General features: G+C 51.0%; 1 protein-coding gene across 1 annotated transcript; it reads right to left on the bottom strand.

Moving 5' to 3' along the window:
- Positions 1-1,739: 1,739 nt before the first annotated feature.
- efnb2a (ephrin-B2a) lies at positions 1,740-17,160 on the bottom strand. Its single transcript, XM_023793093.2, has 5 exons — positions 16,273-17,160; positions 9,248-9,531; positions 3,808-3,900; positions 3,075-3,185; positions 1,740-2,342 (listed from the first exon to the last, which is right to left on the bottom strand). The coding sequence occupies exons 1-5, from the start codon at positions 16,395-16,397 to the stop codon at positions 1,942-1,944; spliced, it is 1,014 nt and encodes a 337-aa protein (XP_023648861.1). The 5' UTR covers positions 16,398-17,160; the 3' UTR covers positions 1,740-1,941.
- Positions 17,161-18,607: the final 1,447 nt, after the last annotated feature.

Here is an 18,607-nt window from a genome sequence, read left to right as displayed (position 1 = left end):
TCCCGTCGCCCTTTGAGGAGACGCTACAGTGAAGCATTGTGGGATATTATGGGCAAACGTCGGGTCCAGCCAGCCCGATATACCACTGAATCCGCCGGGGGTTCAGAAAGCACATTCAAGGGCCCTGTTTTTGTGCATTTACACCAATCCTAGCTATTTTTGGACCCGAGCTATTTTCCCAAAGGCAGAGGTCCAAGTTAACCCTGCCTCCTTTTCTTCCGCACCAGCTCTGTTTTAAAAAGGCAACTCAAGATATTTGTGTGGGAATAAACGAAAACTGGGGATTTCAGAACACAAACCTACCTTGCATAATGTGCATTTACCATAATATATTACTAAACTTCTCACAGTCCCGAATAACTCCTGTCCTCTATTTTGCTATCATAAATAAATTCCTCTTCTCAAGTTCTTTTCTTTCTTTTTCTAGTTCATCAGAATCTCCCCTTAAAATGTACAATTAATTTTAAAAGGGGAGGCTTAAGAAACAGCGAACAAAACAAGAGCAGAGGATTCCTGTGCTTTATGCGTTGAGGAGAGCACCAGTCGATCCCCAGCCCCTCGTCCTCCCCCTGTCCCCCACCACCTATGGCCACGAATTACAGTACCTAGGTGAGCTCCAGGGGCTGAAGCAGACCAGGGTTCTCTTCACTCTTACTCAGGTAACACAGCAGTAAGGCAGGTAAACTCTGGCCTGTACCTCCAGATCGCCGACTCCCCCATCTAAGCAGAGAAACCCAACTCAGAAGTGTGATTTGGTACTCCGTCCTGCAGGGGGGGCCATCAGGGCAAGTCAAGCCTTTTATTTGATATAACTAAAGACAGACCTTAAGTTGCAAAAGCGGCGGGTGTTTTACTGCTCCGCCGGCATCTGCTGATGCTAGTCCTTCGCACAAGTTTGTGAAGGAACCGAAAAAAGTGCTGCTTTGGTGTGTGTTCCCCACCATCACAAAAACCAGCTGTCCAACCAAGGCTGTGAAGCTCTACACCTCGATGGGCAGCCAAAACGGACCAACCAGATCGCACCTCTCGCCTGTTCACCCAATCCATCTCCCCATTCTTACTTTCTTAGCTCCTCCCGCTACGCCCCAAGGCAGCCGCCCTTCTGCGTGTCACTCCCGTGACACAGCACCCAGATGACCAGATCCGTGAGAGTCTCCGGTACTGAAACAACCTTTAAGCAAAGAGCACTGAAATGGAAATGATGTCAGGGTGAGTGTGAGGGGGGGGTGCGTGCATACACTTATAAAAATGGTAATGAGAACGTTCAGGCCTTCAAGTAACAAATACTGAGAAGAGTCAAAAAAATAAAAAACAGGTGACGGGTGACGAGAGCAATGGGGAAAAAAGAAAACGAGAAAAGGACAAAAGCGATCCATGGTGGGTGGGTGGGTGGGTGACCACTGGAGTGTAGGTAAGTCAGATCCCTGCCTTGCCGAGGAGGTTCACTCCGTTCCCTCACATGCTCCCATCCTCTAGATTGTCCCTGTCAAAGAGGAGGCACGGGACAGCCATCGCCGCAATCAGGTCACAGTCGGCTGCTGCCTCTCTCTCCATCCCTCCTTCTCTTCCCCCTCTCCATTTCCTGTCCCAGGCAGGAGTAACATCCGGATAAAATCCCGGAGCGAAGTGGGAAGATGGCCCGCCCGCCATTCCAGCTTGCTCCCTCTCTCCGTCTGTCCAGACTCCACGCTCCATTCCGCCGCAATCCATTGCCCCCCCTCCCCCCCCCCACCCCCCCAACGAGCCGCTCCGCCGGGCAATTCCGCGACATCAGTCTTAGTGCACAAAACACGGGGCCAGCAGGGGGAGCCCTGACCCACTGAGCAGCGAACTAGGAGTTCTTCCGGAATCGTGATCATTTATATCGTATTAATAACCATAATAATAATACTAAGAAAACACACAAGGACATGGGCCACCCGCAGGTGTCTCTGGTGGACTTCAGACCTTGTAATAGATGTTAGCCGGGCTCTGAGGCGGCATCTCCTGCACTATATAGACAGGGTGTCCATAATCCCCGCTGACCTTCTCGTAGTGCGGGCAGAAAACGCTGTCAGCAGTCCTGAGCGGGATGATGATGTCGCTAGGCTCCGAGCCATTGTTGTTGCCACCGCCACCACCGCGTTTCGGTGAGGCCAACGTGCTAAGCGAGAGCGCGGCCGCGTGCTGCGGGGAGTGCTTCCGGTGTCTCCGCCGGTATTTCAGCAGCAGCAGGACCAACATGACGATGACAGCGACGAAGATGACGCTGCCCGAGATGATGCCGGCAAAGAGGGCCACCTCCGAACCGATGACGCTCGAAGATTTGCCATCCGAGTTGTTCTCGTCCTCCACTGGGGTGCCTGGGGGTGGCAAGAGAGATGATGTCAGCGTCACCAAAATCCAGCAGGGCGGCACCAGACCCCACCCCCCGGTGCCTAAAAGGCAAATGTCTGCTGGTATAAAAGCGAGGTGCGAATAACAGAGCTGGCTGCCATGATGAAAGGCAACAGGGAAGCGGGCTTCACACAAACACAGCGGCTGTGTGCGTGTGGAGCAGCGGCTGGCGGGCCGGGGGGCAGGGCTGTGCGAGCAGGATGATGAGGATGTCTCCACAGCACACGGCTCCCGCCTTTGCCAATGCGACTGATCATGAGGAGACCTAAAGGAGAGCTTGGGGCTGGAGCAGACTCCATTTCCCAAATCGAGTTTTTCTCTTTTTTCCCTCCATTCCATCCCTGCTATGTAAGAAAGATAAGAAAAGACTCACGGTTCTCCGGGGAACCGGAGGGGGTTCCACGACCCCAGGGCGCTCTTGAGAAACCGCTCACCCAAATGGGGACGGCTCTGCAGCTGCCTTCAGCCACTAAACCTGGCCGAGCCATGCCAAGATACTGGGATCGATTTTACTTTGCGTGAATCTTTCAGCCATTCTGGGCTGGGTTGCTGAGCCCGGGAGCGAGCATCAGCAGACGGCCCCATGTACAGATCTGGACCGCAGTTGTACCTTTGATCTGAGCATATAATGCACATTTGGACTAGATGGAATTCGGCAACACCGTGGTTTGATGGGATGGGAGGTGATTCCTACATACCGTGGCTGCCGTCTGTGTTGACTGAGTTTCTGTGGTCCTTGCCGTTGCCCTCCTCACTGTCCGGAGGGTATCTGGTGGGGTTGTCTTTGCTTGCCGTCTTGTCTGAAGGACCTGCAGCACATAAGCGACAGGGACACGTCAGACACCCTTCTGACGATTCGGGGCGCTCCCTGACCCCACCTGTGGGCGTCACCGTGGAGGTGGGGGCTAATCCAGTCATTAACTATCATTGAATAAACACAAGGCTATACCTGGTGAGATCATGGTGCAACCACACAGGATAACATCCCTGGCACTTGCCTCCAGCATACGAATGTTGGGAAATCACGTACATATTTGTTTAGTATCAGTCACAGCTGGATCATAAATATGACGCGTGTGGGAGCCATCTCTACATGCGGCGGCTCAACGACGCAGGCGTGAAAGATGGAGCCTGCCCGCCTGCGCAGCCGAGGCAGCTAGCACAGCTTTCCCTCTGGGAGCTGTTTGAGAGCGAAGGCCCGGGAGAATTAAACCAAAAGCCTCCCACCCCCCCACGCAAAGCGGCTTTAGGAATCAGGGTCTGCTATCAAAGTGCCTGTGCGAGTCCAGACAAAATAGCAAGTGTACAAAAGTACAGGCTCAGAGCGGTTTGTACGCTGCTTTCTGTGATAATAAGCGATGTTTCCAACACAGACACTGTCAGCAGCAACAGGAAGACTTGCGGTTATTTGTGCCAGCAGACTGTACTCACTCTGGCCAACTTTCATGGTGATCTTCATGAACTTGGTCTTGCAGACTCCCCCCTTCTGGTTGTTCAGGCCCTCCAGGGTGCCGTTGGACGTGGCTGTGGGACAGGAGGGGACAGGCGGGGTCAAGCTCGTGGTCACAGCCGACGAGGGACAGCTACAGGGATCAAAACCTCCCCCCACAAGGAGGGCCTCTCAGAGAGAAACCAAACCTCATTGTGTGTGCTACAATGAGCATAACAGAAAACATATGTAAGAATGAGGAATGGATGGATGGATGGATGGATGGATGGAGGGGGCAGCCAGATCAGCGGACGGGCCTCTCCTCTCTGAGAGGGGAGACGAGGACAGCAAAGCCACAGCTGGACCTAAATGTATTCCACACACCTCATCAGCAGTAAGTCCAGAGAGGGTGCCAGGGGGGCTGGGAGGAGGACGCCAGGGGCAGCCAAAGTGGGCCGGACAGTGGGGGAGGGCGACCCGCCAGTGGGGCCTGCTCAGGGGACCAAAGCCACAGCCGCTTTCGCCCAGAAGCGACAGGGGAGCTGACCAGGGAGTGCGAGAGCCGGCCGGGAGACGAGACAAGCGAGCACACAAACATGTGGGTGTGAACACGCCTGCCCGCACACTGACACACACAGCCATGCTCAGCTCCCTCAATAACAGCCCCCTCCAATGGTATCCCAGACCAGACCACAGAAAGCTGACGGTCCCCCCCCCCCACCCCCAAGGACAGCAGCTATAATATGATTAACCATAATGAAGCATCCCGAGGAGTGAGCAGGACAGTGGACGGGGGGGGGGGGCAGGGTGGACATGGGAAATTCCTCACCGCAGTATCCATCATCTCATCCCGGGGGTGGATTAATTTTGACACCAGTGCGGAACGCGGGCAAGGAAGCAGGGGCTAGAAGAGACAGGGATACTTCACAGGCCCGTGGATAAACGTGCATCAGGGGCATTATTAGCGCCTTTTAAAAAAATACATCGTAAAAATCGCAAAGTGTTGCTTTCCTAGGGGCCAGTTCGGGTTTGAGGGAGGGGGAATCTGGGAGCAACAGTCATGTGAGCCTAGGCCATGTGTTGCCCCCCCTCCAATGGCTCCACCCCTTTCTATGGCCCGACCCCTTCCATGGCTCCACCCCCTAGTGCCCCCCCCCCCATTCAGCAGTCCCAAGCTCCATCGGATCACTGACACGGCTCTAATGAGATCCAACCGCGGGGTTGGCTACCGCCCTGCATGCTCCCCACCCAGAATCCCCGGCGCGTCTCTCCTTTCGTCTTCTCTATCTTTATTCAACCGGAAGAGGGTTTTCATAAACAAGTGTTCATCAGCCAGCTGTAAAACCCCCGGCGAACGGCGCCCTCTGCTGCTGCCCCCATTGTGGCCACGTGGAGGTACATGTGAGCTGCATTTTAATGGACAGCACAGCACTCTCCGGGAGGAACAGAGAGCGGCTGGTCTCTCTGTGCCGCGGCTGGTCGCTGCGTAGACAGCTGCAACTCTCTCTCTCTGCCACTCTCTCTCTCTCTGCCACTCTCTCTCTCTCTGCCACTCTCTCTCTCCATGCCTAACCCTCCCCAGAATGCAGACTGGCTTTCAGGCGCTGCGAATCTATGGGCACAAGAATGCGAAATCTCCTTTAAAGGTCTATGTTTGTTGTGTGAGCTTGTTTTCACAAATCCACACACAGACAGACACTGCAGTGACACAGAGACTCACACAGATGCTGCAGTGACACAGAAACTCACACAGATACACTACAGTGACACAAAGACTCATACAGAGACACTACAGTGACACAGAGACTCACATAACGGGCTATTTAGTCCCCACAATGTGGTAAATACAACCCACAGACAGACACTGCAGTGACACACATACACACAGACCTACATACTCCCAAAGCCAGTTGTGAGCTCCCAGTCATACACGCACTGCAGTGACACACACACTGCAGTGATATACACACAAATATGGCAGTTACACACACAAACCAACATAACACAGACACACACACTGACACTGCAGTAACACACACACACAGGAGTAACACACATATACACAAAAGAAGCATCCAGAGCGACTGAGACACTCTCCTAATCCCCCCCATTCCTGAACATCCACCCTGGTCCCATGATACCAGCAAGGCCCGCCCCCACCCCAGCCCGCTCAGTATCTCTGGGACCAGGCCATCCTTAATATACGCAGCTGAGGGACACAAATCTTTTATTTCACAATGTGTGAAAGCGCATGCGTTTATGTTTGTGTGTGTAGTTTCCTTCCCAGCCCCGGAATATGAAGAATAAAATAAGCAGGCTGGTGGGTGCTGAGATAGGACTGTAGCCGACGGGCGCGAACGGCAGAATGGCCTTTCCATGCGCTCAGGCTGGAACGAGCCACTGCACCTCAAACTGCTCCCCCGAGAGTGCCGGTGACAGGCGAGGACGACGGAGGTGACGCGTGCGGCCCATGATCGGAATGTTCCAGTCTTCGGATGAGACGGGGAGACAGAGACTGGACCCGGGATGGCACTGTGACCAAAGGCACGGTGGTGGGATGGAGAGGGAAGAAGAAAGGAGAGATGGAGAGAGGAGAGAGGGAGGAAGAGAGGAAAGGGGAGAGGAGAGAGGGAGGAAGAGAGGAAAGGGGAGAGGAGAGAGGGATGGAAGTGAGGAGAGAGGGATGAAGAGAGGTGAGAGAAGAAAAGGGAGAGGGAAGAAGAAAAGAGAGGGAGAATGAGAGGGGGAGAGGCAGAAAGAAAGAAGAGAAGGAGAAAGACAGGGAGTGTGACTATCCTGTGGAGGATGGCGGTGGGTGTAGGCAGCACCGCTGCGCTGACGTCTCCCTGCCTTATTAGAGAGACACCCCCATTCACTCAGACAGTTGCACGTACCCGGCCCCCCCATGCCGTTCTGGATGGTTCCCACACCTCCACCACCACGGCTAAGAGAGCACGCCTCCTGTGTCATGACGCCACTCTGTGGGAGGGGGGTGTTCTTTCCAAAACAAACAGGCAAACAATCCCTGTCATTCAAGATTAATGAAACGGCCCTGGAGATGCCCGCGTATGGCGGCACCTACCACTGAGGCCCCGCCCCCTGCGCAGCGTGTGTGTATGCCTGCCAGAGACTGTGTTTATGTGTTGGTATGTGTGTGTAAACTCTGCTAACACTCAAACCAAGACACACACGCTGCAGAATGAGAACGACCCAAAAACACAATTAAACATCTTAACGAGAACGCGAACTTGTGCATATAACTAAATAACCTAAGCATAAGTCAGCACTTTTATGGGAAAACCGCCGTCAGGACACTCCATAGCGTCACAGCCGCGGCCGACCCCTGGCTCCTCCCAGAAAGAGCGCAGTCCGCTCAGCCATTACTTCTTTCATTACGTTTTCAGTCACTTACAGAATTCGCCCAACCTTGAGTTGCTCACATTTGCATGGGAAACGGCATGGAAAAACCACAGGCCCTCGGCGGCTGGTCGGACGGACGGGAGAAGAACGGAGAGACGGAGATGAGGTTGGAGGACGTGGAGTGGGGAGACAGATGGAGCGATGATATTAACGATGCAGTAATTACCCCCTGAGCATCCCGTGAAGCGTGAAGGCATCGCCATGGCGCCGAGGTTACGCGCCGGTTAGCGCCCGCTCAGTGCCGGACAGCCTAATTCGCATCGACAGTGGAGCCTGCGAGCTGGACCGTCGGCGCGACTCCGGGACCCCACCCTGACACTCAGCCCCATCCCCAGTCCCATCCCGCTTCGGGATCCGCGGATAAGCTAAAAGCGTGCCTTCAAACAGCTGGGGGAATTTACTGGACCAGTCCGGAGATGCAGACATGCGACCCCATCTCTTCCTACAGCACCCGCAAGCACTTTTTTTTTTAAACGGCCCGAATCCTGTGTGGCTGTTTTAACAGATCTCTGGGCCACTGGCACGCAGACAAGAACTATTTAGATAGTGCCCTCTTTCTCTGTGCTCCCGGCTGGAAGCCTGGCAGCCTGAAATAATCACACCAGCCGTGCATGTGAAGCCGCCTGCGGGGGGCGCCGTCAGGACAGACTGCGTTCCACACGGCCGAAGGCGCCCTTTACCTGCCTGGTTTTTCTTTTCACGACGCATCTGTGGCTGACGGCATAGCTGACTGGTGGGTGAGCAGCTAAATCAGCATTAAATCCATTAATCCATTAAGCACACCAGTGTGCGGGGGCGGAGAGGGGGGGCAGTCAGAAGCAGTCACAGTGTTGCTCCTTGCTTGCTGAGCAACCGGGAAAATGACTTCCCCGAAAGCAGAGCTGACTGTGTCGGGCTGTGGGGGGCACCGTCATGCCGCCCCCCCCCCCCCCGACCCACTGCCGAGTGCCCCGCAGGCACAGACGACTGTCCTGCACTGGCAGATGAACCGCGGGGCAAATCCTCAGCTTTCGCTGCGCCTCAGGGCACACCGCCACCGCCCCCCCAGCCTGCCACCCCCCCCACACCTGTGCTGCGGGTCTGACTTGGCAGCACTAGCTCCAAGACAGGCGGAAAGATTTTCAAAGCCGTGGGCAGTACCGTGTTTCAGTAAACGACCCACCCCACCAGCAGATAAATGCCCCCCCAAACAAGAAGACAGAGAAAAACTGCATCTTCTGTTTAATGTTACACACGTACTAAAAATACTTTTTTATAATAATCTCCTGCCCCACCCCCCATGCCCCATAACTGCATTTTCTATCTAACAGATAGAGGGCGTGAGGGAAACGTTTGCCAGTTTTCCATCTGCGGCGTGACGGGGGGGGGCGAGGAAGACAGGAGGCGCTAACTGCTTCTGTCGCCAGGCGGGACGCGCAGCCACGGCGGAACTGCGCCGCACCGGTCATGTGACTGCAGCCCTGTGCCCTCATTGGACAAAGCGGGCAGCCAGTGAGACAGTATCGTCTTTGGCGAAGTGAGTCCCCCCCCTGAACATCCAGGCATTATAAAGATGTCCTGCCCCCCCCCCCCATTTTCAGCAAGGTCGCACACACCCTCAGGCCTCCGCCCTGCATCACTACCTCACTCCTCCTCGTCTCTGCAGTCGCTCACCCTCCGAACATGCAGAGACCCCCCCCCATTGCCGCCCAGGAAACAACCAATATGCTCGCTGACACAGATGGCCCTGCCCGTGCTGTCCCGCCGCCACAGGCCCTCATGCCAATGGTCTGGCCCGTACCACCCCCGGGTCTGCTACATAGATGGTACGGCCCATCTCTGTCGGACAGAGCCGAGGCGGCTCAGCATAAGGGATGGGGGCACGGCCGAGCATCAGAAGCGGGACCGGGCAGCACCGGGGTGGCGTGACAGTTCAAGAGCAGGATCCAGAAGATGTAGGAAGAAAGAAAGGCTGAGGGAAAACGGGCCAATAAAGCAGGAGGAGAGCCGTGCAGGGCGAGACACGGAGAGAGAGGCACTCACAGATGATGTGGTAGTCCTTCCCCCGGAAGAACTCCAGGCCCCACAGGTTGGGACTGAACTCCTGAAACTTGAGCGTGAACTTAACGTCCTGGTCAGGCTTGTCGCAGTTCAGCAGAGGTGTGTCCGCCTCCGTGACCGCACAGGCTTCCAGCTGCTTCCGTTCCACCATGTAGAGTTTGTAAAGCTCCACCCCGTCTGTTTGCCCGCCCTCCCCCCGGGGGCACACGATGTCCATCTTGTCCCCGATCTGGGGGTACAGCACCAGCCCCTGTCCCGGTACGAACCTGGGCAGGAAGTAGAGGGAGATGGAGAGAGGGACAGATAGAGGCAGAGAGGAGGGGAGGAGAGAGCAAAGAGGCACTTAGTTACTTCATAAAAGGATGGTGGCGTTGGGGCGTTTTAACCGATGTTAATAAGCAGCTTTCAAACAGCGAGGTGTTTAGATGGCTTTAGCACAATACAGGTGTTCCTGCATGTCCCGGCAGAACAGGATACGGTTCCAGAAAAATAATGAGAACTAATTAGCCCTACCCATTACGTAAAGCCAGCACAACAACTAAAAGAATTTAAACAGACACGTCTTTAAGCATGAGCTATAATTATTCCCAACAATGCTCAAATTCATTTATTGAGGATCCCACCAGACCCCCCCCCCTTTGAATTTCGGCGAGCCTGTCAGCCTCTAAGTCCGTCTGTCTGCTCACCCCAAATCTCCCTGCCTGTTGCTCTCCCTGCACGCTGAAAAATGCTATAAGCAGGAGAAACACTACAATTTCATGCAAAAAGCCCATTTCAGAGGTTTCGCGACAAGCCTCGGCCACGCTAAGACTAGATGGCTAATTAAACTCCATAAATATGATGGTTCTGTGCAGGAATCACATCAAGAAATTCTCGTTGTCCTTTCGTCCTTTTCCAGTTACAAAATCAGGAGTCACTAGATATCAGCTGGGGTTTTTACTGGCCTACTGGGGTGGCGGTCATCCCTGGCTGGCGGGTGGGGGGGGGGGGGGGGTCACTCGAGCAGCACTGGTCTTTACAACCTCGTTTTACAGCACAGTTCTGGGTCGCACCCACCAGAGCAGAGGCAGCCCCCGCTCCCCTGGCCCAGGGCGGCCAGCGGATATGAGGCCGCAATAAAAAGAATGACCTCATGAAACATAAATATCTCCTTTGTTTGTTTGTTTGCCTGAGCACCGTGAGATTATGTGATCTGGCATGACGCCCAGCACTCGAACTGCGACCTCCAGGGGCGAGGCCCGACCTGCGATGGGGGCCTCGGAACCGTGGAGGCAGTAATGCAGGTGTTAACGCTGGACAGCGAATCGTGCAGCCAGGCAGCTGCTATGGGGCGTCAGAGCCTACAGACGCCGTACACGACCAATCAGCACGGTACAGGAGCACAAACGCGCATGCGCAGACACACACGCACAGCTGCGGAGCTTCCTGCCTGCGCGCTCGCAGCCCAGACAGACAGGCAGCGGAGGCAGGTGATGCAGGGTGCAGCGGTGGCAGACGAGGTCACCGCCGCAGTTCAGAGGCGCTAGAGAATGGGGGCGCCATCTGCCAAGCTCATCAGCACTACTCAACCGAAGCCGCACACTAAACGGGGGGGGGGGGGGACACAGTATTGACATGTCCATGGATGTTCCCACAATGAAATGATGCCCTACCAACACAAACACACACACATATCCAGCTATTCTTCATTCTTGCCGACGTCTCTGGCTGCAAAATCAAAGAGAGGGACAGACGTGCCGCGGAAATGCTATCGGTGCATGATATCTGCTCTGTGTCTGCTGCCCGGCATGCATGTGTGTGTGTGTGTGTTTTTGTGTGTGTGTGTGTGTTTGCGTACGTGAGTCCCTCTCTTACTCCCAGCCATGTACCCTGTCCATTCTTTCATGTCCTGATTTAATCTCTGTTTCCATATGAGGAAGTTGTCTGGCTTTGAGTGTGAGTGTAATGTGGCATCATTCACACACACATTTCAAAGGTGGCTAGGTTCTGCCGGTTGACACACAGCACACCGTGGACCCGCATACTCAGGCGACGTCGCCGAATCGAGCTGCTCGATCACACCTATGACCTATCAGCGGGTGGCATCGATATGGAAAGCTGATTTCATCGCAAAACATGAAAGTGAGGCAGAGCGAGAGCGGTTAGGAAGCCTGTTTGATGTCTGCCGGCAGGCCTTTGTACCTCGCACCCGGGTCACGGGGGCGACTCGCCTGACCATAAACTCCGAGGCCGACACGCCAGGCGGTGGATAGACGCAATCGATGCTGCCCCCCCCCCCCCACTTAAGCAAAAAGGAAAGCGAATACATGACTGGTCAGTTTCTCTACGTGGGAGCAGTAGCTGGAGGGGGGGAGAGTGGGGGGTTAGAGAACACGAGCTGGTCTCTTTCTCATGCAAGCAGTATTGCTTTAACCCCTGGTAGAAATGCAATCAACCCAAACCCCAGCCCCCATTGGGGGTCATAAATATTCCAGGCCAGAGAAGAAAAGCCGGCAGGGGCAAAGCCATCAGCAGCAACTTGGCAGTTAACATGCAAACACTTGCCGTAATGAGGACATTATTGGATTTATTACTCTTTAATTTGATCGGCTCGAACGAGTCACACAGGTTTGTCCTGCTCCTGACAAACGAAGAAAAAAAAACTTTCGTTTTTTTTTTCAGCTCATTTCCATGTTTGTTTTTGGTTTGCTTTCCTTGCCTAAAATGCTATTTAAGGCACAACAAACAGAGTGATTTGCCTGTATGTTGACTGGCAGAACATGAACAGAGTGAAGGAGGGAGGAGGGAGAAGGAGGTGGTCGCATCCGGATGCCCCCCCCCCCACAAGGAGGAACAGGGAGCGGGGAAAAGGTTCAGCTTCGTCTGGCATAAACATACGATCCAGATCACACTGAGGGGGGGCCTGACAGTCACCTGATATCTCTTCTGTTACATGTGAGTTTTCTCTTGCTGATATTGCTGGACACCATGGGACCCAGACCAGCAAGTCCACTGCGGGAGAATCATAACCCAGCTACCATCCCACCCCACCATAAGGTAGAAACGCTGCAGGCGGCACTGCGCTGGCCCTGGGGGAGGCGGGGGCCCAGGGGGAGGCGGGGGCCCTGGGGGAGGCGGGGGCCCTGAGAGCGGCCCTCTCCCTGTAACTGTACCAGCCTCGCCTGCGTCCCCCTCGTGAGCCCTGGCCCAGGGGGAGGCGGGGGCCCTGGGGGAGGCGGGGGCCCTGGGGGAGGCGGGGGCCCTGAGAGCGGCCCTCTCCCTGTAACTGTACCAGCCTCGCCTGCGTCCCCCTCGTGAGCCCTGGCCCTGTCTTTCATCCCCAGTCCTGGCCTGGAAGGCTCTCTCTCCCGCTGCGGCCCTGGGGTCTCTCTGGTTGCACACTCTCTGTCTTCCTTTTACTGCCCCCCCCCCCCATACCCCCCAAGCTGATATGCAGGCTGGAGTGGCAGCTCCCTCTCTACCCGTTTCCATGGGGAGCAAATCTCTTTTAGCCGCTACCTTCCTGCAAATTGCATGAAAAACAGGCTTTAACTTTTTCCTGAGCACCCCCCCCCCCCCTCAACTACGAAGTCCTGCCACTCGCCTCTCGTAAAATAGGGAGACAGGGTTATAGAACAATTACACCATGGGGGGGGTCGCTTTACAGGGCCAATGAGACTGTCTGCTGTCCCTGGGGGGATTCAGAGCACCCCCCCCACCCCAACACCGCCACCCCCCGTACTCAAAGCAGATCTGAATCCCTGTGCACCATCAGAGTCACAAAGGGCTCTGTATGCTATGTAATCTCCTAATGAACTACACCCCAGTCAGGGGGGTACATTCCCTTTAAATGAAATGTGTTAGGCGGGCCTGGCCTTTGTTTCTGAAACCCAGCTACAAAACAGATTACCGGGGGCTTGGGTCTCAAAGCACACGCATTGGGTTAAGGCAAAAATCAAGGCAACAAAGGCTTTTCGCCGGCTGCACCGAGCGGGAACCGCGCCGCTGCCCCCAGAAGGCACATACGGCTGCTTAGAGATGGCCCGTAAACTTTAACCGTGAGAGCAAATACGGTAGCTGGGAGGCTCCGTGGGGTTTATTTTCACCTACTGCTTTTTTTTCCGAGGAAAGATGGGGAGGGGATGGGGGTTATGTTGTTAAACAAAATGTAGAAACAACGGTAGTGAAGAAGAAACAGGTTAACCACTGGGAAAATTACTGCCGAATAAGACATTAGCGGGACACTAACACTGTGTCAGAGCATAATCTATACTGGTGTTTACTGCGCACTTAACGCTACAGCAAATTCTGCTACACCAGCGAATCTCATTACAGTTACATTTAAGAACATATACATGCGCAAAACAGCGCTAACAGAAGTTGATCGTCTTTCCAACGACAACACTCTTCCTTCGCGGCCGCAAGACGCATTAGGGAGACAAAGGCTCGACAATAGGGTGCTTTTAACCTTTCCTGAACAATAGTGTCCATGGCAGGTATCGATTTCACACAAATGAACAATGTAGCGCGTCCATCACCTCAGACGGGAAGGCAGGAATGTGACCTCGGACGGGAGCGCGGCCCCGCTTATTGCGGTCACAACGCCTTCTGCGAAAAAAGAGAAACTGAAGGCGAGGCCTTCGGCGCCAGAAGGACAGAGCGCAATGTAAAATGTCAACATTATAGACAACTCAACATGAGACGATCTGTAATTTATCAAAAAGTCAGAAAAAATACCTACATCTGTACTCCGGGAACTTATATTATTAAATAATAAATGCAACTGTAATAAATGTACTTGAGAAAACTTTGCGTAGTCGGCCGAATAATACGAAGAAACAATTTAAAAACATCTAATATAATTTTAATTATAATTATTATATTATACTGTAATATAGGCTACTTATTACATTTGTTATATTACGTTGTATAATTTTTTTATGCTGCATATTATTTTTTGGTTAAAATTTGGCCATTCTGATGCTGCAGTGTGGTTAAATGAACAAAAATGAAGAAGAACCGCATGGTCGTGCGTTTGCATATGCGGATGGCCGTAATGCCGGCGAGCCCGGAGCGCTTCTTCCCCGCACGGCTTGCCCGCATGTTCTCGCCAATCTCCGGCTCTCCTCCGCCCCCCGACTGCCTGAGAAAGGATGATCTGATAGCAACACCTCATCGCACCGCCGCATCCTTCCAGCAGATCGGGAATGGCAACCGTGCGTTTATGCCGCACGCAAAAAAAAACACAAAGAAGAGCCTAGATAGCTCCTAATTTATTTCTAAATAATAATAAGTACGTCGACAGCACATCAGATTGCTTTGAATGCGCGGGTTCCCCTAGGATAATCTTTAATAAAGTAACAATTACTCCGATTAAAAATGCACATTCTCTGTAAGTCCAACGCCATGCAGAAGCTTCTTTTTTTTTCTTGTGACATTTTGCAAAGGACTGGTCTAAAACCGAGCCACTTGCAGGGATGTGAAGGGACGCGGGCGCAGTGCGCCCTGGCGACGGAGTAGCGGCCGTAAAAAGCTTCCGCGGATGGGAGGGGGCGCACCTTACCGGAGCCCAGCGCAGAAAAAGCGGCAGCTACCGGGTCATCGCTGGAGTCCTTTGGCAAGGGCCGGCCCGTCACGCAAAAAGCGTGCTATAATTAGGCGTTATAAAAGGTGTCACCATATAAAACCATCAGTAAACACCTCAGAACCATAGTGTGAACACGGACCGGCCCTCTGACACTCTGCTTTCTGCCCTTTGTAAGTTTCGTAGACATTAAGCGCCCTACTCCCTTCTGACAAATAAAACAAAACAAAATTGGAACTTCGCCGAAACAAAGAGTTATTATGGCTGCTTAGTAATATGGGAGTGAAATTTTACAGATGTTGTTTGAGCTTTAGATGTGAAGAACGGAGGGACTCGTATGCCCTGTTGGTGAAGGGCGCCTGTGTGAGTACGGACACCCGCTTCGGATGTGGCCCGCAAGCAATTCATCATGTACCTGGCTCTAGTTCGGCAGCAGCTGCAGATGCGGCCACAACTAGGAATGCGAAAAATACGGCAAACCTCTACATTTCAGTCTATGGTCCCTCTACATTTGCACGAACAATTTCAGTGGGAAATGAATGCGCAAAACCTGCAGGAATACTTTAATCTGCTATGGGCCAAGCACTCTAAAACTTAAGTGTAGCTAGGCCTCAGTGTTGGTCCGTTTAAAAATAGCCACTTAAACTATACGGGCAGAAAAATAACCATCGCAAAGGAAAAGCAAAATAAACTGAACTCCGTAGGTGTATAAGATTAAAAAAATATCTGTCGTAAAAAAAACCTAAACTAAACATAAAAGAGTCGAACTGCCCTTTTAATTAAAATACGTCAACAACAATATATAATTTATGTGCAGAATCATGTAATTAAACACAATTACTCCCAATGTACACTTTACAGCTCATTCAAAGAGAAATGATTTATTACTGCTTGTATTGTAGGCCTATTGATGATCTCACTATTATAAGTAATCAGAAAGCACGGAGATAAATTGCAGTTTATAAGGATTTTAACATTGAAAATTAGAGCGGTCACTTTTATATTATTCAGGCCGACTGGGGTGAATAAGGCAGTCAAGGTTTGGTTGCAAATCCAACTGACACGGGAGGTATACCGCATGCGCTTAGCGTCTATATATATATATATAAATACATATTTTTTAGAAAAAAATTATCGACTGTTCCTTATGTCCTAGCTGAGCACCGCCGACGGGTTAGAATCAAACGACCTCCCGGGATAGGCCAAGCAGGGCCATGAGTTAACGCACTTGATATACCATTTAAACTCAGCGTATTACTCAATAATTTACCAGAGTATTAATGATAAATGCTGAAATACACAATAATAACAATGGCAATTACCCGGACACTTCTTACATTAGCACTGTCTCGGAAATCACTGATCGATGTTTTAATAAACGGTTCTTAATTGAAATTATAGGCATGCTTGAATAAACAGGGTGAAGGATGTTAAGCGTACTTACTTCGTGTTCGTTGTGTTCCAGTAGATAGACTCTAAAATAGCCGCACTGGGCAGGTTCACCTTGCAAACAAAAACCATAACTCCAAAATAGTATCTCCACATCGCGTCCCCCATTATTGCTTTCATCAAAGCGAAAGGAGAATAATTATAATTATTATTATAATAATAAAGCAACTGTGTCTCGTCTAATCGAGCGTCTGGGGTAATCGGTAACAAAACTGAAATCTGTAATCCTGATCGGGGCCAGAAGATTTGATAAATCAAATGCAAATGATCCACGCGAAGCGACTTTTTTGGAGTTAGTCCCGCCGCGGCTGAAAAGAGATCGCGTTTGCCGAGCGCAGAATTATCCCACGCACGGCGAAAGATCCAAATCCCGTCCTGAATGCACAAGGAGAAAGGGAAACGGGAGTCTTTTCATTCAGACGAAGCCGCGCTGCCTCTCCTCACTGCTCCAACATGAAGGAAACACATTCCTCGGTTCAGAGCGACTCTCATCGATGCATTCTCCCTCGTACATCGATGCGTGATACAAAATAATCCCCCGTTTGTCCAGCAATTGCAAAAAAGGAGGTATCAATCCAAAGGCATGGTTTCTCCAAGAATAGCAGCAGATAGAAGACCGATGCTTTTAATTCCTTTGGCTAGCTACAAAAATCATTAAAATAATTCTAAAATGGAGAAATGCAATAATGATGATGAATGAGAAATGAACGAAAATAAATTAACTAAATTCAAATATTAGTTCTCATGGGTACGTCTCTCTTTTTTCAGTTGGAAAAGACCGCTGTGGAGTTGTGCGGGTTCCGTGGACCTGCTGGCCGAAGGGAGACTACAGGAAAACGCTCCGAGCCTCGCATGCAAGTAACTCGAAGTGACTGCGAGACTGGATATTTGCGACCAGTTCCCCACCTACCCACTGGCCCCGCCCACGCCGCTCCTGATTGGCCAGAGCCCAATAAGTCAATGGGGGAAAAAAACAGTCAATCAAACGCAAAGACCTCGGCGACCGGTTCAACCACAAATCAGCATCCAAACCAGAGAGACGGTATGGAAGGGGACGCGGAGGCCAGCGCAGTGACACACTCACTGGCAAGATAAAACACTCACAATGGCATGAATTCATTAACACTGCATCTCAGTTCAAAAAGCTATGGTATTGGAATATTGTATAGGATTAGTTAATATTTTCATCCAGTGTTCTGAAACCTACGGTCGCCAATAAAAGTCACACACGTCTTTTTTTTGAATACCCATTTTAACAAGTGAAAATAATTATAAGTTGATATTAATCAGTCCTACAAACGCTGAAGGATACTCAGTCATCTAGATTTCTTCCAATGAAATAAGGCAAATGTGTTAGGACAAGCGGGTATGCTGAATGTTATAGATAGGCCTATTGAAAATATGTCACTTTGCATTAACTAAAGTGCTTTTTTCATTTAACACATATTTTTAAACCAAGAAACCAACAGCGTTAAAATAATCCGATTAGCTGTACAGCTACCGCGGTCGGAGCTAACAACGGTACGTCTCAAATTACCAGGCAATTTCTTTCAAAGGGTAACAGCGGCAACTAGCGGATGCATTGCGAATACGTTTCGCGACTTTTATACTAAGTTACATAGTGCTAATTCCAATATTTCTTCGGCACTTTCATTTTGTCTTTGTTTTAATAACATACATTTACACTTAATCACAACTTATCGATAAAGTAGGTCTCTATGCCTACTTATTCTTAAAGTGTTGTTTATTTAATGTATATCTTGTATTGGTTGTTTCGAAAGCAGATTTACGGTAATTCTAATAGAACTTTGAAATCTGTTTTTTCTTTTACTCTAATCCTTTCTTTACGCTTTTATTTTAATTAATGAATTTACAAAATTTAATATGTGGGTAAATAAAAAAACAACAAAAATATTTCCGTGTTGGTACTGAAAAGTGGAAAATTAAAATTAAGTAGGCTATTTTGTGAAAAGTTTAAATGTTTAATCTGTGAAATGAGAAAATTATTGTATGATAGTTGAATAGTATTGCCGGTAACATCATTTGAATAACAGACGATTTGTGTGCTTAAGGTTGTGTGAAATATAATACGGAAATAATATTATCGCAAACTACATCAAATGTGTCAGGAAAAAATGTTGTTTCCCACGTTTTAACAAGATAATTGAGTCAGTGAGAATTTACGTGTAAATGTGTACTCCGCTGTTTATTTGGGTCCAGATCAAAGAGGAGATTTCGCACGTTGGAGATTATGGAAGTTCCGAGCGCTTTAATTCCAATAAACACTCTCGGAACCGTGTTGCGTTTATCGCGACGGGCAGCCGCGTAGC

This window comes from Paramormyrops kingsleyae, chromosome 16 (assembly GCF_048594095.1).
Source record: "Paramormyrops kingsleyae isolate MSU_618 chromosome 16, PKINGS_0.4, whole genome shotgun sequence".
NCBI lineage: Eukaryota > Metazoa > Chordata > Actinopteri > Osteoglossiformes > Mormyridae > Paramormyrops > Paramormyrops kingsleyae.
This window is presented reverse-complemented; position numbering and strand designations above follow the sequence as displayed.